The 22398-nt window shown below is 34.9% G+C and overlaps 1 protein-coding gene across 4 annotated transcripts in view; it reads right to left on the bottom strand.

Annotated features, from left to right (window-relative positions):
• Positions 1–11160: 11160 nt before the first annotated feature.
• Positions 11161–22398, bottom strand: part of LOC125073240 (mushroom body large-type Kenyon cell-specific protein 1) — a 195330-nt gene continuing 184092 nt past the window's right edge. For all 4 annotated transcript variants that reach the window (XM_047683998.1, XM_047684000.1, XM_047683999.1 and 1 more), the window contains one exon: positions 11161–16672. In XM_047683998.1, the coding sequence (XP_047539954.1) occupies positions 15325–16672 (1348 nt within the window). In that variant the 3' untranslated portion in view covers positions 11161–15324. The remainder of the gene's footprint in view (positions 16673–22398) is intronic.

Genomic DNA, 22398 nt, shown 5'->3' on the forward strand with positions numbered 1-22398 from the left:
GAAGAGACGAAAATATAAGGTAATATTAAGACAACGGTACAAAATGTATAAGAAGGCGCAAACAAAGGTGTGCTCTGCCACAGCAGAGGAAACGGCACTGGATCCATAGTTGTAGTGCTCTCCGAGGCAAACATTTATTTCGATTGTCTTTTCAACGAACTACCGTAATTTTGTTTGGACCACTCGTTGGCATCAATGGCAATTACTTCATCATTATCCATCATTAAATGACTAGTGGACGACTAATTCGACGGTTACTTTTTTATTCATTCCATTATCGGACGACTGGACACTTCAATAGGATGTAGATGCTTGTCATGCGATAATCGGTTGAACAAAAAATAAATTAATCATCCGACTGTCGGATTACTAGTGACTAAGAAACCAAAATCAATAACCGGTACGGAAAGTAAATTCTACTGAGAAGAACCGACAAGAAACTCAGTAGTTACTCTTTTGTTCGCAGTGGCTGCAATAAAGGGAGGTCGACGTTCAGTAGTCAACCTGTAAAGGGAGATAAACAGATGGATCGTGATATATTTTTACCTCATCTGGTTACCCAGTAGCGTAGCGAGGTGGGCAAGGACCCCGTTGCATAGGAAAATAATTGGACCCTCACCCCCTCTTTTACTTATATTGTCCTTCAAAATTATAGATAAGAAAAGTAATCTTGTGAGCACGGTCGACGTTAACTAGCTTCAGGAGCTGGCGTGTTGGCTGACCCGCTTTGTAACGCTTAGTTTAGAGGGCTCCGTGAGTTCCGGGGCTCTGGTGCACTGCACTAACTGGCCCTACCATAGCTACGCCACTTAGGGTACCACTTACACAGTCTACCGCCAAACAATACTTTGCATTGTTGAAAAGTGAGTGAGTGAGTGAGTGTAACTACAGGCACCAGGGGTAATCTTAGTTCCCAAGGTTGGAGGCGCTTTGGGTTTGTCGGGGTTGGTTAATTCCAATGGCTATCGATTATTGTGACGAATAATCAACCATTTGACAATCGCAGTATTTTAAACAAAAAATTGGCTTGGCAAGTTTTCACTTTAAATTTCATTTTCTGAAAATACCCTTTTGGCGCTTTAGCTTTACTTCCACTGACGATAGGAATGTATATCTACATATACCAAATAAAATGAAATGAACTCGAAAACTAGTTAAAAAGTAGATTACTCGTGTGCGAAGTCGAAAGACCTAGCGTGTATTTGTGTGTTCATTAGTTAAGAAAACGCCTGGAAGCGCTTTTTTTAAAAATTAAGAATTCCTACTCCTAAGTTAAAGGAACAATAGTGTACCTAAAATGCAAACTAAAAACTAACAAAAGTTGATGATAAAAAGGCGTAATCGAGAACAACCCCGTTGTTTTTTGTTATACTAAAACAAAACATTGTTTTAAGAAAACGAAACATCACGTAAATTAGGTACTGCAATTTTCTTTTGTTAGGGATAATATTTTTTGCCGTAACCAACTCCCCTCGACCCTTGTTTTGAATTAAGGCTGTTACAGACGGACTGATGCTGAAATTTAATAAAATATTTTAATAAAAAGAAAATTTAAATTTCGAACGATAACCTTTTTCTTTGATTTTATTCTTTAAATAAAAATAACATTGAAGCAAATGAAAATTAGAATCTCTACTTAAAAAACTAAATAAAATAGATAATATTTACTATTATTATAAAAATTTGTTTGTTTGTATGTAGATAATATTTGGAAGAAATAAATCAATTTAAAAAAAAACAAACATTTAGATAGAAAGTTACATTATTCTTGAGTGTAAAGTGGTTTTAATTATATTTCTTTCATACTCGCTAAGTGCACGCTGGTATTTATATAGATTAAATTTTAAGAGAAATTTAGTATCGTAAGTAGTACCACGTTGGGCGCCAATTATAGCGGGCGTGTAAATAATTATAGCGGTCTTAAGAAAATGCACTTTACTATATGTGAACAATGATTTTACAATTAATAAACAATTACATAACTAACAACTATCAATTAAAACAGATAAACGCAAGAGCGGACGCCATTATTGTATTCGCGCGCGTACCGTCTCGACTCTCAATTGTCTCGTTCACGGTAACGGACCGGCAGTTGCCGCACGCAGCGCGGGCGACTTACTGATTCGTTCAGAAATCCGTCCGCTATATCACCAATATTCTAATTAAATACATTTATTTGAATAATTCCAATGAAACAAAATCTAAAATATATTAATTGCGACATAATTTTATATAATAATATTAAAATATTAAAGAAACTCTTGTCTATAGTCACAGCCATTTTGTTTAGGACATTCACCATTCACCACATCCATAACGTGGTATTTTTTAAATAATATAAGTAAGTTTAATTTCCCGTATTATACTTAACCTAAAAAAAAAACATGTTTTAGTGTCTAAATATTTTCTAGGACATCGGAGTCCTACTTGTTAGTTATTTTTCTATAAGAATATAATTGAACCAGATTATTTCTAGAATTATAACGATATGTTTTTTAATGGTCAGAAGCTCATATGGATACCTCTTGTAACCATATCATTGAAAACATATTGTGTTGCATCTGTAAGTATTTCTAATATGTTAAAAATATCTATTTACATATAGGTAACGAAAGGTTAGGCATCAACTCTTTATCAGAGATGATGATCTTCGAAATGTAAGTCACACTGTAAGCGTGGAGTTAATGCTTGTTGACTTCCAGGCAGGATACATAACATACATATATAATTGTATTTAACTTACATGTCTGTATTTTTAGATGTTGTAAACGAGTAACTACTGAGTTTCTTGCCGGTTCTTCTCGGTAGAACCTACATTTCGAACCGGTGGTAACTTTACTTTAAATAGTTTGTTAAATGATGATTCCAAAGTGCTTGTAAAAGCTTACTTGAATAAATATATTTTGATTTTGCTAAATTCAATTCTTAGTTTAATGATTTTGATTTTGTATTTTTTTATTTCGATATTCATCTCAACTATGACACTTTTCGGATGTTACGTGTTCTTCAACGTCACATTGACGTTGCCAGCATGTACGATAAAAAAAATCCTAATTAAACTTTTTGATACTTCGACATAGGCATATCTCGATTGGTTATTTCTTGTACAACGAAAACAGGAAATGAAAGAAATTTTCATACAATTTCTCGCATGCCTCTGTATGTTACGCTTTCACGGCTAAACCACTGAACCGAATTTGATGAAGTTTGTTCTGGAGCAAGCTTGAACCTCAAGGAAGGACTTAGACCACTTTTTTATACCTTAAACTTACGACTACCGCTATCATTTGGGCAAAGCCGCGGGGAAAATTAGTTACAAATATATATAAACCGGCGAAATGCGCGTAGGACTCGAACTAAGGGTTCCGTATCATTATCATAAACGTCGAAAAATCATGTATTTTGTATGGGAGTCCCTAAATATTAATTTTATTCTGTTTTTAGTAGGTATCTGTTGTTATAGCGGCAATAGATATCACGGTTAATATTATTAGTGACTTAGTTTATTTGGTGTTTGTTACGCTTTCACGACTCAACTTCTCAACTGACACGCGTTTGAAGCCGCAGGCGGAACCTAGTCGGGTGTAAAGTTCATTCCATATTTCAAATAATAAAAAAAACTTTATGGAATATATTTTTATAATTTTAGTTTCAATTTGATATTGTAACATGAGGTCTAACATTATGATAATTAAATAAAAATCATTAATATTAGAGAAAATGCAAGAATTTTATACCTACACAAAACAAACGCGATAACTAGTAAAGTAAAGTGCCAACCATGTTTTCTCCAAGCCGATTCAACTTGGGCACCTTCAATAAGATACTTATTTCTTAAAGGCTGTTCTTCCGGTTCTTCCATGTACCGTGGTGTTCACTTTCCATCATAGCCTCCTGCTCGTTTGCCACCAATATCATAAGAAAACAATCTGATAATTTCCCACTGATTACTTCAAACCTCATCTCGTTTTGTGCGGATTTGGAAGCGACGTGGCGAATTTTCAAAGCTTGAAGTTTATTGCTGCTGCTGGTTTAAACATGACTTGGTAGACGTTAATTAAACATATGCTTTCTAGATGCGATGTCCTAGCAACAAGTACGAGATGGAAATGTGTTTATAATACATGAAATGCAATAATGCTTACTTGGCTTTGGATGTGCATGATTCGGTTAATATTCACCGGTTCTAACCAATGAGACATCTCGGTTCTTAAGACTAATATCATTAAGGTTTTGGTCCCGACAGTCAATCTCAAGGGAGACCAGTCACACAGGACATACCTATTATAATGCACAAGTTTGTGCACTAACACAGGTAAACTCTTTCTTCTCTGACTACCATAATATGATGGAACGGCAAATCGAACACGCTACAATAATTCAGGCACAGGACCAACTGCGTAATGTGCTTTCCGAGGCACGGGAGTGTACACACTTCCTCATGCGAATTTACTGAATTCGATGCATGATATATAAATCCTCAGTGAAGGGAAAAAGTGACGAAAGTGCCATAATGTTACTTTTGGAAAAAGAGCCTTAAAGTTAAGATAGTAAGCCTCATTTCTCAAAATTACCGTTCTAGCGTTTCTTGCGTTATCATCTAGATGCCAAAAACCGTCTAACTAAGCGCGCCCGAAGTTCGTGCGAAATTGAAGACTTTGGTTTGTGTCCGTGTAATTGTTCCCTTGTAAACAGTAAAACTATAATCTTTTAGGGTAGTAAATCGTCTCAAATGAGGTTTTTTTTAATTACACTATGTCCACGGTTGTCCATGCTTTTTTCACTTTTTGGCTTTAGTTAGACATTAAATCTGCAGATATTCGCTGGAGTTGGAGTTCGTCGTCCTTCTTGAAACACGTGGCTTACACTGACTGATTTTTTTTCTTTTTTTTTTACTGGTACGTAATTCCGTTGCTCAAATCACTGTTATTAATTTCAAAACCATTTTATGTCGTTCAAGTTTGGCTGGGGTGACATTATTGTCGGTATAAAAGGTGACATGCTTGGTTTCCATATCAAGTAAGTAACATGCCGTTTTTATAATTTTTATTATTCATTTTTATTTTTAAAACATATATGTATAAACATTTATATATTAGAAGGGAGATATGACTGTTGAATTTCTTATTAAAAACATCCGAGACGTTGATACTTGTACGTTAAATGTAATCTTGTAAAATTAATGAGTAATACACATTTGAAGTACATTTTCATTTTGATTTTAATTAAAGCATTACTTATTACTTCAAATCTATTTAAAGTTTACAAAAAAATACACGAACTGACAAAAGAGCGAGGCATCGCGTGACTTCCGTGACATTTAACAGTAATTGTTTTAAGCTATTTTTATACCTATAGGTACGTAAATACGTATAGTACGTTAGAATTGTATTTAAAAAATTAATCACATTATATTTTAAAATAAACTCGATTTCTACTTCTGATTGAATTAAGTCCATATTAACCCAGTTTTGTTGATCCAAGGTGGTGGTCAGCCAGTGACCCAAATAGAACTTAATTGTTTGTTCAAAACTGCGTAAGAGATTTTTGCATTATTTTGTGTTTATAATATAAACACAAAATATATAATAAGAAATAATTAGTTTTTCGTAAATTGGTAATCATAGTTCTTCTATCTTTTAAAAAAATAAGGTTGCCGAAAATCCAGAGATAACCACATATCTCATACTGGCTAATAAGATTAGATGACTTCTTTGACCTCCCCGTATTTAATAAGGATCGCTTTCGCATGCAACCGTGACGCAATCAGAACATACCTGGATCCACGATAACCTCAATAATGTAATTATTATGTTATATTATAAAAATAAAACAACTCAAAGAATTAACAATAATTTGACGAACAGTTACCATACTCTTATATACCCTTACCGTTTTGAAAAATCTAGGATTATAGTAAGAGCCAAACATGGTCCCTCTGTTGGGTAACCAGAGACGCTCGCAGCTTAAGTATTTTTAAAGTAATTTCAGATTAGTTACTTTTTAATTATTCAAACCATTTGTACCGCACCTGTCATATAGTATCGAATGTCGATTGATCTATCGTACTCGTGTAAAGTACTTAAATTTCCTATTTACATTACATTACATTTACAGCCTGTATATATCCCACTACTGGGCTATGGCTATCTCTCCCTTTGAGGAGAAGGTTTGGAGCACATTCCACCACGCTGTTCCAATGCGGGTTGGAGGATACACATGTGGCAAAATTTCGTTGAAATTAGACACATGTAGGTTTCCTCACGGTGTTTTCCTTCGCCACCGAGCACGAGATAAATAATAAACACAAATTAAGCACATGAAAATTCAGTGGTGCTTACATGGGTTTGAGCCCGCAATTATCGGTTAAGATGCACGCGTTCTAACCACTGGGCCATCTCGGCTCAATATCCTATTAACCCTCCAAAGGCGCGTAAAACTCCTTAATTATATTGATGACAATATTTCAAACCGCTAATCTGATTACATGGTACTATAAACGCCTGTTAAATCCACTCAAAGATGAAGGAAGTGCCTTATGCCAGAGTAGGAATTCAAAAAACCTTGGGCATAATAATTGTAACCGCATTGCCATCTATAACTCCATTTTGCGGCTACCTTATAGATATTAAACGGAAACCAAATTATAGATTCACTAGTTCCTTCCCCCGGTAGTTCAGACCTCAATTATATGCGATGGGAGTTCAATTTGTAGCAAGCAGTGTTGCCCAATCTGCGGTCACTTTTAATCTTTAAATCAGAATGATAGCATTTCTGAAAAATGCAACTCCTTCAACCAAGGATGAGATATCTCATGACAAAGTTTTATCGATAATAATTTCAATCTCATTCGAAAAACACATTAATGAATAAGGATTGGAGAAAAGGTTTCAATACCAAATTTATTCCACCACGCTACAAGAATGCGGGTTGACATCCTGACTGGTTGGTGAAGACTGTACGTCTTCAGTTTTCGCCATGATAATTTCCTTCGTCGAGCACGAGATGAATTATAAACAAAAATAAGCACTTGAAAATTCTTGCCAGGCTTGAACCGGCAATCCCTGGTTTTGATACACGTGTTCCAGCTCTGGTCCCTAAGGAACATATCATCACATTATTAGCAAAGCCTTGATGATGTGAGAAGTGGCTCATTTTGGGTATTTTTACTTAGTTCATTAAAATCTTATGTTAAAAAAATATTGATATTATTTATTAAAGTTTTAATAGGCTTATTGTTTGATAAAAGGCTTTAATATATATGTATAAACTGGAGTGGAGCTGTTAGTACCTACTCGTTGATTTTGATACAGGATAAATTACAATTTAATTGCAGTATTTTCGGTAGGACCTACATTCCGAAACGGCTGTAGCCTTATATTTAATTCAATACGACAACGTGCCGATTTAAAAATGTTTTTATTAACCTACCTAAAAAAAGGATTTGTTTTTGATTTTGACACTTGATGGGTCCAGTCTAAGGAATAGAATAGTACGTTGTCATTTATCATCGGCTATCTGATCCATATACCCGACTGTATTCCTAACATAAACTAAATAAATAATAATAATAACGACTCGCTATGATAAACACAATGGAAATAATTTCAGTATTCATTAAATATCCTATAAAAGTAAATAAGTGATAATAAAATGTTATGATTTTAATAACTTTACACTTCATGTTTCAAAATGTTAAGGACACTCTAAATTATATGCATTTTAGTGCATTTTTGGACGGATTCCGGCCAACGCCCAACGTTGGCACAGCTGCGTGACCAAGGTCAGTATCGTTGAGTGCAACGTCCACTGACTCACACAAACATCCTTAAATATATGTACATAAACTTACAAGTAACCGAATTAAAGATTAAAAGATTTTATTACGAAGACTTGTATACGTACTGTTCCTGTTTATTTACTTATAAGCATTGGTTATAAGATATTTAAAAATTTTAATGTCGTGTTTGATTATATTATTTGCAAGAACAGGAAAGTCACGCTCGTCGTCGTCAATAGTCTAACTTTAATGCGGGTGACTTTAATGACGTGAAGATACTTTTAGTGTAATATTTTAATCTCAAACCATCTCCGAAACGATCTGCATCTTCTGGAATAAGTTTAATGTTCATTGGCTTAGTAGTTATTTTCAGTTGGGCATTAAAAAATATGACTTATCTTTTGTGGGTACAGATAGACATACTAAGCGAGTTCTTAGGAATTTTTTCCACCTAATTAAATGACATTATTTGTAAATTCTTATTGTCCAACCTAAGGTGACCCAGTGGTTATAAAACGTAGGCACAACTGAATATTCATTTGCTTAATTTAGGATTCATTTCATGTTATTCATTCAGGATTCATCAGTCAAATGTGATCACAAATCGAATTTGAGGCGAAGAGTAACGAAAGTCTCATCGCAGCAATATGACATATACACACTGTTACTCTACTTTTCTTATCCTGGAGTGTGTGTAATAGCTTTATTATGAAACTATTATGAACTAACTAAACGATGAACCTCGATAACTTAATCAAGGATAAGATTAATCACAGCGATACTGACTAATCCCAAACACTACCCGCAGAGGATCTTCCGTAGTTTGTTATAGTTCACAAATTAATATACTTCACCTTCCTCGCTCTCACAATCCAATATGACCACGAGACTGCCACGACCAACGGCTTTACGTACTTTAAGAGGAACTCTGCCAACATCCTCATTCTAAGCTGGCATATCATACTTACTTCTTCCTGGAATTTGAAGCCATCGCCTTGATTTCTCCAGCTTTTAAGCTACTAGTTGAACTAGTATATGAAGTAGTCAGTAAAGGTCTAATAAAGAAAATTCAAAATACATCTAAACCTATAATTACTCATATTAATATTAACAGAAGCACGTAGAAGCGCGTGTCAGAGCAGTGAGCAGGATTCATAGAGCACTATAGCAGAAGAGACTATTAATCAATCTAAGTACTTATAGGTAAATTATTTATGGAATGTTACTCATTTATAATTAATTCTACATTGATTGACAAAGCTGCACATTAATTTATTGAACCTAAAGTTTTAACTAGCTAGCAAACCAATTCAACTTAACAAAGACAATTGTCGTATAAACTTAAACTTTTTACAACATAGCGAATATAAACAATATTTTTTACTGTGGCAACACAGATAAAATCAAGACTTCGAGAGTCAAAGTACCCGAATTACACCGATACACTTCATGCACACTATCAAGTAAGGTTTAAGTAAGGTCATGGTCGCTGACGACGATTCGGCCCTCGGTATTTCGGACTCGATCGCCGCCTGCGTCTTTTTACTTTTTGAGGCGTGCCACACTTTTTTTTTTATTTGCGAAAGTACATTATATTTTTAATGTATACAAGGCGGGTCTAAGTTTAAAATGAACCAGTGTTGAGTTATGTATAAATAATTCTTAATTTCATATTCAAATCGGCATTCAATTTTCCATACATAACTGATATAAGTTACAAACGAAAATTTAAATATTTATTAATTAGATTAATTTAAAATAATTATTTATGTTTCTTATGTTTATTTAATTTATCAAGACTAAAAATGTGCGTAATATATATATTTTGTATTAGTTAAAAAAATAGTGTAGTAACTTATACTCTATTCCAACCATAACAGGAAAAAAGCCAAATAAACTACATTTGACAGCAAATTGACGCGATATCATTGGTCGAGAGCTTGATTAAGTGATATTCCCTATGGATTTCGGAATTTTGGAGGTAAAATTAAAGTGGAAATAACTAGTAAGTGCAATAGTGTTCTATTATAAATTAAGATATAATGATCATAAACTCTCAAGAGTGCATGCACAACATAGCTGAGTTATTAGCAAATCGTATGAGATACGTAAATCTAAGGTTTGTTTATGTTTTTTTCTACTTAGATTGGAATAGGATAGGTAAATTAGTTTAGTGTATATATGTATAAACGCTGATTGCTTTATTAAGAACTACGACTACATAAGAAAGGAGTCAACGTACCAGAAAACTTTATATGGAAACAAGATTTAAGAAATTTCACTCTCGACGAAAATATGTACAAAATTGTACTGCTTCGAAAACTGGTTATTTTTTCTCATTTCGACGGCGTGTAACGAATTTACTTGCGGCCATGTTGTTTATTGTTTATTTTTTAAACGGCCTTGTGACCAAGTGGCATTGGCCTGCGGGCTGCACGAAAAAAATGTTTACAATTCTCACAAACGGAACTGCTAAACCAAAAATTATTATACCTGTGTTATTTGCGGTTGCAAATAATATTTTTCGGTCATGTTAAAAATAAATTTTCGTAAGACATTTTTTTTGTAAAGTTCCTGAACGAGATTAACATATGGCCGATTTTAAATGGGTCGAAGTTCTTTCTTTATTTTTTTTTAAATTGGGTTTCGAGGATATGACATAAATTGTTGGTGTCCTGGTAAATATGTTGTGGTTTTTTTATTGCTATATACTTAATTTTCAATTTTATAGTATGTGGTTATCAGTATAATAAATTGTATTAACTGCGTTGATTGTTGGGTTGACAAATTAGTCTTGTTAAGTATTGTATTGAGAAGACTAGTACTTATTATAATATATATTGCATTTAGGTGAAGAAAAATAATATATGACCTTCTTGTAAAAAAAAAGAGTAATAAGATAAATTCATTGTTTTTTTTTTTAGAATTTATTGGGCATTACACATAATATTTTTTTTTTATAGAATATTAAAAACTTAACCTAAAAATTATGTGATAAATAAAACGAAATAAATTTCAACAAATGAAAGAAATTTATTGTATACAGGTTTTAAATACCCTTGCATATTCTTACACCTGCCTAATCAGCCACTTCATTAAGATAACGTAAGATATAAAGATCTTATAGATAAAAGGTCATTACATAATATGAAAAAAAAAACTTTCCACTTCAAATGATGCTACGTAACATTATATTAGTTATACGTAAGAAACAGTTACAAACATACACGTGTACAATTCCACAATTTCAAATCAACTTTTTATGTCGCCAAGCGACGTTTTTTGGACGTTAAATCTTTTTTACAAAAATGTCAGTCGAATCGCCGTAAGCTTAGCTTTCCAATTATTTTTTTCTCATCTAAAAATTTGACTAGATTCAATACAATAGTGTTGTGCCAATCACTTTTACCGCCAAACTTTACTTTTTTTTTTCAATTTTCCGCAACAGGTGTGAGTCAATGTAGAAATAGTGTAAAAACATCACTTTACTACTGAGGAAGTGAATAATATACGTCTATAATAAAAAAAATAATTATTGAGTCGCTTAAATTAACGAATCCATCAATCTGTAAACTAAACAATATCAATAAAAACTAAAGGAACAAAATAACAAAAAAAAAAAAAAATTAAAGAGGCGAGTAATGTATATTGAAAAAAAAATATTCCATTAAACTTGTACTCAATAATTAAATAACAATATTATAATTTGATCTCGTTAGCTCCTTTCAGTTAATATAATATCAAAAAAAAAAAACACGAGCTGTTCAATTGATTATTTAGGAAATAACAGTGTCTATCTTATACATTGGTCCATTACCTAAATCATTATAATTTTCTTATCCGATCACAAATAAAAAATATTTCATTTTTACGCTGACAACATTCATAAAAGCAATGTTCCCCAGTATGTGATGTGAATTTCGTAAGCGTTAATCTTTCACAAATAAATACACCATGAAAATATTTCGAATAACACTATCATTTTCAATAAAGATAACATTATATTTAATATGTCTAAAATTAAATGCTTTGTGTTGTACATATTTTTTAACGTGGCAATCCACGTCCGAGAACTGCTTCTAGCTTTGTTTAAAACAAAATCTCCCGTCCGTTCATAATTCTAATGTAATAAGGAATTATTGTTAAAAAAGTACAATAATTATTTTTTTTTTCGTTTAAAATTAATCTTCTAGACATACATATAGATATAGAAGGAAAACAATTAGGTGAAGCTTACATTAAGATCATCCTATCCGCTCTACGACCGGAGGCACAAGGGACACGGTGTTACGCCGGGTCACAGTTTACACGGCGTGTTACACGTGCCGTGTCACTTTGCCTGCAGTTGGAAAACGGTTATATACAAAGATACAGTCACACAAACGAACAACATGTGTTTACGAATGCTTAGAAATAGGAGCTGGCAATGTCTTTTAAGGTATATAACGACCATATGAATATATCGACTACAAAATCCGTTAAATGTGAAAAAAATAAGGCGATTCTTAGTTTCTGATAGCAACAGGCATTTTATTAGTTATTATGTATTTGTTTTTTTTTCTATTTATTTATTATTACGGATTGTGCAGTCTCTATTATATTGGTATGATAAAGATATTCGCATTTGATTAGCGAACATAAGCGATATTGAGCGACGATTGCGTTCAGAAACGCGTGTTAAGATTAGATTGCACTCTAGACCACGTCGTCTCGCGGAATCCTAAAGAATGTTTTTTTTTTTATTTAAAAAAAAATGCAATTTCCCTTCATTGTCTTTTTGTTCCTAGAGCAGTTGAGGACCGTTCAAGTTTAACCTAACCCTTAAGAAATTCATTACAAATACGAAAAAAAATTAACAAAATATTAAAGAATTACTACCGTCTACCTATTAATTCAAAATTACACTACGTTATTAACTAAAATTCTTAAAACTATGTGGAAAAAATGATTGAACAATATACAATAAAAACGATTCACTAATAAACCAGTGATCTCATCGAAAAGCGATTAATTTATTAGTACGGCAACACTCAAGACCAGTTGAGTTGCCAGTGGAAAAAAAGTCTGAAGGCAAAGGCATGATCTGTTTTTTATTTTTTTAATTTAAATTATACAAAAATTCCTCTGCAAGTTAAAAATGGCGTGTATTCGTTAATTGTCTCGTGTAGAAAAGCTGATTATTTGCGGAGATCACTGTTCATAACATTAAAATGTTAAAGTGGCGTATACAATTTGTACAGACCGACCGAGCGCGTCCACTCGGCATTTTTCTACTACATATCAGTCGCAACTCTCTTTTAAACCGGGAATCGAACCCCAAACACTTCGCACAAAACAATGACATGTTTAACATCTCAATATAATATTATAATCATATATAGGGTTATTTTAAAAATAAAGCCACTTAAAAATTAACTAACGTTACAAAATAAGATTAAACAACATAATGATTTGTTCCCGATGTGAAAAATATTTATATTAATATTTAAAAAAAAAAAAATCTAGTAACATTCTAAACGGAATGTTTTATTAACATCTAAATTATCTTTGCAAATTGTCCCATCCTATTATTTCTGTACAAACTTACACAAAATAACTTTTTTTAAGCTATCAACAAACGTCAGGCATAACACACAGATTTGTGTACGTATTAAAAAAAGTTGTTCGATTATTTGAAAAATTTGAATTTGGAAACATGAAATGCGGTCTGCTGGGCCCTCGCCGACGCGACTATCTATGTCTTTTATTTATATACTCCTTACAAGTCTTTTACCAATATAAATGCATATAACAGTTATTATAGATTTTTGAGGATTAAACGCTAAAAAGACATCAAAAATTATACACAGAGAAAACGAAATGAAGGTGAAAACATGCTATCGACTAGTTTAAATTTCGAATATAAAAATTTTTGTTTTTTTTTTTTTCTTTTAAATTTTCGTAGAGTAAGTGTTCGACATCTCGGCTCTGGATATGTATGAGAATTTCGATACTTACAGATTATATAAACATTTTTATTATTTTTTTTTTATAATAAATTACAATTTTTCGGGTCCTCTTGAAATTATGATATTAACGTCGAAATGTCGAAGTCAGACTCTATAGTGTTTCTATTTTCACATCATTCGTGGTCTCCGAAGAAAAATGTACGACAATATTTATTTCTTTAACTTGTATATAATATATGTATATTTTAATTACATACACAATACAAAGACTTCTTAAATTTCCATGAGGCGCACATTTACACGTAACTTACTAAGTAATCGTATGATAATTTTTATATCCAAATATTTTACCTAAATTTATTCTGTGAGAGCGTATACATTATTTACCTTCGTACCTCCGTAATATACTTCGATTGAACACCAAAAAATGTCACAAATGTGAAGATATCAATATTTTTTGAGGAATTTTTTTTTGGGCTAATAATTTTTAAAGTTGACGAGAATATAATATTGATTATCCATATTTTTGTATAGTCGATAAAACATTTAAAACTTGGACCATGAAAAATAAGAATATATTTTCTTAAGATACAATAATAGTACATAAAATATATAAGTTCACTAGATGTATGTACGTCGGTGTAAACACCACGCCACGCAAACCGCACTCGTAATACCTAAATATCACATTTAGTAATATGGAAATCCACGTGTCAGCACACACACACATTAAATTACTATTTTTTACAAAATAATAATTGCACAAGTCCGATTTAGGCTTCGTGAAGCCACGGAAATACGCCTGTCCCTATCTCTCACATATCTAGCCCACGCGACAGAAAGAGATGGTGTGACCGATCCCGCCATAGCTAATAATTTCATTCAATATATTACCTATCTAATTATAAAAACACCGCACAAAATCTGCGTTTATTCACTTAAAAATCGATAACATTTACACTCATAGCTAGCTTTATAATTAATTTGTTACATTGTTTTTTATTTACTTAAAAATATTTAAATAGTTGATTTCATAACATTAACTTTTGGTTGTCTTTTACTTAAAACAAGGTCAAAACGTGAGGCTTCCGGATTCAGGAAATTAATTTTGGACAACCTGGTGGTGGAGTGGATTCAGCGTTACCATGAAATTATAAGAGTCCGGACGTTATTCCAACCCGAGGAAATCAAAAAACATTCGTTGAACGAGACGTCGTTCACCTACGTGTTCATCGTGGGGTAGTCGAGTAGTCGCGCAAAATAATATAACTACGATTCGAGGAGGCGAAACAAATCCAGAATAACCCTGAATCCCCAAGGAGTACAGAATGCGAACGGTCTACTTATCACGGGCGTCTAAACACTATTTAATTGTGATATTGCATTAGTAAAGCTGTGTTATATTGAATTGGTTGTGACTTTAGGTAACTATTGTGATATTTGGTGATACATCGTGTCACGGTGAACGTTCGGGGAAGCGGAACCGAGGACTACTCGCGGGAGCGCGTGAATGCACGAGCCCGGGGAGGGGCGGCGGGCGCGCGGGGAGCGGCGCCGCGGAATGTACTGCACAGTATCACAAGCGGGCGGCGGAGGCTAGGCGCGCTCCCCCGCGCCCGCCCCCGCCGGCGACGCCGCGGGCGGCGGCGTGGGCGTGCCGTTGCGCGGCCGCAGCTTGTCGGCGCGCAGCCGCTGCACCGCCTCGCGCATGTCGGCCGCCAGCTGGTGGTCCGAGTCGAGGCGCGGGCGGCGCGCGGCCGGCTCGTCGCCGGGCTCGCCGCGCCGCCGAAGCGCGCCCGCGCCCGGCGGGGACGCGGGCGCGCCGCTCAGTCGCTGCAGCAGCGCCGCGCCGGGCCGCTCGAGGCTCGAGCGGATGATGCCCTCGAGGAACGAGCCGTTGGCCGGCGGCGGGGCTTCCTCGCGCAGGCGCCGCATCATGTGCGACGCGTACAGGTCGGGCGTCGGTGGCGGCGCGAACCCGGCACCCGGCCAGAACGGGTACCCGGCCGGGTAGCCGCCGCTCTCGGGGCCGTTGAGGCCGTTCGTGAAGGGCTTCGTCGGGGGCTTCGGGGGAGGCTTCGGTGGCTGCGGTTTTACGTCCTGCTGCGGCTTCGGCTCCCTCTTTCTGGGTCGCATGAGATGCCGCTCCTTCACCTTGTACTCCAGTGTGGAGTGAGGTACGCCGTAGTAGGAGCCGGCGCGGTGTACCGACATCTCGCCTCGCTGCACCGCTTTCACGGCCTCCACCAAACTGTCTCTGTCGTAGTTTCGGTACTTTCCTCGCTTGGGCCTCGTGCCCTTTCCGCCGGTCGCGGGCTGCCCATTGTTGTTTGGCGTCGCCTTGGAATTACTTGGCATCGCGTAGTTCCTCTGGTTGTCGGGTGGAGTTTTTATCACAGACACGTGCCTGTCGGGAGCTCGCATGAATTGCAGGTCCGAGGCCTGCGGCGGTCTATCGAGAGGTTGCTGGAACTTTTGGCTGATACTTTTCGCTATTACGTCACTCAGCGACGTAAACAGATGCTGACTGGAGGGTGCGTCTGCGTAGACCGATGGTGGAAGTAAGAGCGAGGTTGCATTGAGCGGCGGCTGCGGCGGTAGGATCGGCGTGATAGGCGTGACCGGCGTTGTGACGGGCGTCGCTGGTGAGGGGCTCTTCTCGTCAGGGGGCGGGAATGTCGGTATCTTGAGGATAACGGACGGGGGCGACTCCGGTTTATCGGGCTCGCTATCCGGGTCGGACTCCTGGCCAGTATCGGACATGAGCCCGAACTTGTTGACCTTGTTGCGGAGCGTGGAGCGCGGGATACCGTAGACGACAGCGGCTCGGCGGGTGCCCAGCCGGCCGGATTGGATATCCCGCAGAGCTGATTGCAACTCATCTTCCGTGTAGGCTCGTCTCGTAGTGCTATTACTGGTTCCTTCGAGGACTGCGCGTTTTAATCTGCAACAACATAAAGAAATCGGTTGAATTTCATGATTTCATGATTTATGATGATATGATAACTATTTCAGACTTAATTATATGATAAATCTGAAACTGATCGAATTGTTAATGTGGGCGAATTGTCCTAAAATAAAGCTTAGCAGACGCGTAGGAACGAAAATAAGAGAGCAAACTCACAAAACAAATAATTCTCTACAATTATTTGCATATTAAGATAAACAGAGGCTCGTATTAATCCCCACAAGTTGGACTTGCGTGAATCACAAAACAATATGGGTCAACAGCTGGTCAACAACCGGCAATCGGTCGAAAACTCTTCTAAATTCAACATTTCAAAACGGCCGCTGTATTAATTCCAGATAACGCGAAATGCGAAATATTTACTCGTGGACTCACCGATAACGGACTACTATGAATGCGTCTTTATCTTTTTCCCTTCGTCTTTTATTTCCTGGCGTCCGTATCGCGATATCGTACTTTACGTCTTGGTTTTACGGCTCGATTTGCAATGAATCGAAACGGTCGTCTTTAGTTTCATCTTGGGTTTTACTTTCTTATTTTTCGATATCGTTGACAGGGAATATCGGACCTTATTATTCCGTGGGAGGGGGGCATATCGCTTGGTGTTTTTCGCGATCGGAGCGAGGATGCAAGGTCGATGCACTGTCGACTATCGCTGCATTTTTATTTGTTTTGGCGAGTCGTGCGACCCACATCGCGGTCCCAGAATGAATTTATTCTGTTATCGATTGGATATCGTGCATAATATCGGTGCTGAAATCGAGACTGTGTCTTATTCCTTTCTTGTACGCGCTTTGAGCTTAGTTCATGCGAACATTTCGAGTAACGAGGGTCCGTTTGCTGGTTCAATGAAGCGGGAGACATAACAATATGGATTTTATTTTGCTATTTTATTCGTAACGTAAAATGACCGTTGGGAAAATGACGATCGACATACGATTCATTAACTTTCGAGATGGAATTTTTATATATTATACACACATATATAGTTACAATTATGTATCCAGTCTTCGTATACATTGTATTATTTACCTTTGTATTTAAGTTTACATGACGAAGACACATCTTTAAATACATTTTATGCATGTCAAAATTATAAGCGTGTTAGATAATCAATAAATAACATCCATTTATCTACGTGTGTTTGTTCGAACTTCAAGACATGATCTTCAAATCAAGATCTAAGACACGCAATATCAACAAAATCTGAATTCTAATTAAACCGGCAAGTGCTCTAACACATACTAGACCGCGTAATGAATTATATGTCTTTTAAAACATTTGAATATCTATATTTATAAATGGGGAGAGGTATAATTGAAATATTACTAAACCAATTGAAATAACGTTTATACCAGAAAATACAGCGCGTGACAGACAAATTCGGCCGAAGGTTTTTCTTGTAAATTTATTACTAATAAATCAAAAATATATCCTTAAAATACTTTATACATGAATAAATTAATATTGGACAACATCACATACATTACTCTGATCCCAATGTAAGTAGCTAAAGTACTTGTGTTATACCACAAACATCCAGACCCAAGACAACATTGAAAACTAATGAACATTTTTCTACATCGACTCGGCCAGGAATCGAAGCCGGGGACCTCAGAGTGGCGTACTCATGAGAACCGGTGTACAGACTACTCGACCACGGAGGTCGTCATATTTATTTAAAATCTCGATTAAATGCTAAATTGATAGCGATTTGAACAGACTTCGAATCGATTCAATAAAAGTTGCTAGCTTTAAAATTACATTAATTATTTTCTTAATGTCGCTTACGCTATTGCGAGTTATATATGTAAGGAAAGTAGTATATAATAACTGAAATGCATCGTTTAGACGGCTCAAATCAAAAACCTCAAACCCATTTGAAGGGATTATTTGCAGCTCATTCCAGACTATTTCAATGCGGGTTGATTGAACACAACTTAGTTCTGCTTCCACAGGAACCAGTAACCTTCGATTAAGGTTTACCTGTTTTAACTACTTCGCAATATCTGTGATGTACTTAATTTAAATCAGTGATAGCTCTTCAGGTTAAAGAACTTTATTACTCTTAAAGAACCTTACAGTTCACTTTACAATGAGCAATAAATATAAATTATAAATAGAGTTTGTTTTAGTGGTAGAATCTGTGGCAGTATCCACATTGACCCAAAAAAGAATAAAAATAAATAAATAAAAAATGTATAAATTTTAATTTCAGTAACATTAAATTTGTGTTTTAAATATTTGAATGATATTTACTAATTTTATTAATATATATTTTCGCCTATAAATTTTTTTTAAAGTTAGTTATGTTATATATGTCTTTTTAAAGTTACTTTTGTACTCTTTCAACTGATGATAGACATATTATGTTACATAGTTCTCGCTAAACATAACATTTAAATGAAACGTTTACAAACGTCTTGTTAATGCTAAGTAAGATTAACTCCAGTATGTTTCCAATATAAAATAACACGCAAATATAACATACACTCCAGATCAGTTCATAACCTCATATAATTAACGGTAGAAGTATTGGATATATCTTGATATCTCTCTGGACCCTCGTCGTGGGGGTAAAATCAGCGTATTCAAATAAATAAAACGTACTCTCGATTAAATCTCATCTCCCTATTTGAAGGGTTTATATAGTGATGTAAAGGGCAGTCGCCATTGTAGAAATTACGCTTGAATATAGGTCAAATGAATTGGACGCGTGGCTTCTCAATCGTGTAATTTATCGTGTTGTCTAATAGATGGCGCTATCTGTCTTTTAAATCGCGCTTATAAATTGTCTACTTGATTCTATATTAGATTGATTCAAGTTTTCAATTTAGACCTAGATCATGTTTAACTGGTGATAAGGCTGTGCGAGTCTTCTGGATATGTGGATATCAACCACTGCGTTTTTCTATCGCTTTGTTCTGGTTAGAGAGGTGTGTGGGCAAATATAAATGGACTTAGTATGTTCGGTCCTAGATTTTTCTAATTTTGATATCGATTCTTGGTAAAAAGCTTGTTTGCCTTTAAGAGACGGCTTGAATAACATATATTGTTTTTTTTTTATTAGCGGTTTTATATATGGCTTAGAGATGAGCTTATACTTACAGTGACTCTATCTATGGCTAGAGGAGAATTTACTGTACGATAGACATGGTCACTAACAAATTATCATTAATATTTGACTCTATCTATGGCTAGAGAAGAATTTACTGTACGATAGACATGGCCACTAACAATTTAACAAGTATCATTAATATTCTTTTTTTGAAAACATAAAAAAATATTCGATTATCAAAATGGAGGATTTCTATACGTTCAACGTAAAGTAAAAATAGGTCGTGTACAAGAATTTAGTATTAATATATACTTTAAAGTCGAGCGTTCGCGTTGCGTTATTTATATCAAACGAGTATACTTGAATTTCATATGCGGATGACTCACTAATAATAAAATTGTTTGTTCGTAAGTAAACAACTTTCTTTCGTAATCTTAATATCACGACGAGGGAGGTCGTTGACATGTGATACCAGTTCTTTGACACCAACACATTCATACAAATGTAGATATTTTTTTAATTGTTTTTTTTTTTAATTTGTAATATTAGTTATTGTAAATGCAATGATATATTTCTGTGGTGTATTTAAGAACGAGATTAGTTGTTTTGTTAAGCGTTAGAAATATATTAAGAACGCTGCCCTTTAAATTTTAAGACATCCTTGTGGGTTACAAACATATGGAGATATTTGCTATAATTAGATTTACCAAATTGATTTTACCAATATTAATAAGGATTTTTTTTTAATTTTAACTAGACAAAGGAATCATTCATTGGGCTTTATAGCACCACATTTTATCTTTAATTGGGTAGTCTTTAAACCGAACACACAGCGATATAAAGAATTGAGGTTTCACTCCAACAATGCTTCAGGTTGAGCAATGTTTTGAGCTCCACTACACTGCTCTCTTCTCTTGAGTAGTGTCTAGTTTGCCTTTGACCAGGAATAAGACATTTACTGTACCCCAATATTGAGGCAAAGTGGCATCGGTGGAAGCTTTCATTTTTCAGGATTTGTTTAATCGAAGTATTAAGTTTACTCTCTTGTAGCTTATTTAATTTGAACTACAAATTATATCGAATTTGTCTTAAAGAACGATAAAACAACGCAAAGCGAATAACCTTCATATTTGTATAAAAAAACATTTTTTTTTTTAACCTTTCTACGAATAATTTTAATTATTATATTTTTAGTTATTGAGGCAAACGTCTATTAAATACAGTACAATATATTACTTATAAAATCAAATAACCACAGCGCGAAGTTCATTGACCGGTTGTTTTGTTACAAAAGTTAATGGGTGCGTTCACATATGCCATTGTTTGTGTAATCCAGAGTCATATTTCAATAGGAAGTGAACGCTGTGAATGTTATGGGCAGTATACCCCATAACGAATCGACTTTTCCTTAAAGTTTTCCACTTTAATCATAAATGTCGTTAAATGTCGATTCAAATTGCCTCCGATTTACATTTCTGATATGAAAGTAGTGAATTGAGATCTGAATCACATGAAGAAGCTAGATTCCCGCGGCTTCGTCTGCGTGTTTATATCTTATGTCAGAAGGTCCCAGGTAACGAAACCCACTCACATTTATAATATCAGTAAGAATATCCTTATAATAAGTTTAGGAATCATTTGTCTCTCTCCAACATCATTGATTTGATATTCGATAGAAGAAAACACAACATTGTTTGAATAATGACACTTTAAAGAAAATTTTAAGGCCGTTGAAATTTAATATTAAATACTTTGAATGATAAGAGATTATCAAAATGAAATTATTTATGGAATGATAATTATGATGGCGTGTTATGGGTGTATACTTTAAGATACAGACTATAGCTCACCGTTTGATATTAAAAAAATAAAAAAATAAACATACTTTTGTGTTTGTAATACGACTTAACTGAAACGAACCAAAGTCAAATTCAACGGCCTGAGTAGTTTCAAATATTTGACTTTTGATGTAAGATCAATTGAAATGTTTAAAGTACTTACATATTATGTATGTTTTATGTTGATATATATATCGATCCAATCGGCTTTCTACATTTATTTACTCTGTCTCATACTTTTACATACAGGGTAAGTTAATAAGATCAATAATTAAGTAGTATCACGTTACGTTATTTATTCAAAAAACTGATATAACTTTATTATACATAAAGGTGATAAGCATGAGTTCAAACTCATTCTTGTATATTATAAATAATATATATTGTATAAAAATTTCTTGCTTGTAGGAGTTTTTATATCATTTATCCGATTATCTGGTCGCACAGAACACCTTACGTGTCATAAGTATTAGTACGGAAGTCGTGCAAAAATAATTATACAAAAGATATTTAAAGCGATATCCTATGAGAGTATTAAATTTAGTCAAACTGTCCAGAAATAAATTAGTTAGTTATACGTAAAATAAATAGCTTTGTAGATTTATTACAAACTAGTTGTCGCCCGAGGATTCGCTCGCGCTATACGGTTTAATCGTAAAAGCGTAACAGACAGAGTTACTTGCATTTATAATATTAGTACAGATAAAAAATAATAATTTATCATTTACTTAACGATATTTTAACATACGAAAGCGTACGTCGATGTCATTCAAACATTACTCAAGGATAAGCGTTGCAGAACATTT

The sequence above is a fragment of the Vanessa atalanta genome, chromosome 23 (genome assembly GCF_905147765.1).
Source record: "Vanessa atalanta chromosome 23, ilVanAtal1.2, whole genome shotgun sequence".
Classification (NCBI taxonomy): domain Eukaryota; kingdom Metazoa; phylum Arthropoda; class Insecta; order Lepidoptera; family Nymphalidae; genus Vanessa; species Vanessa atalanta.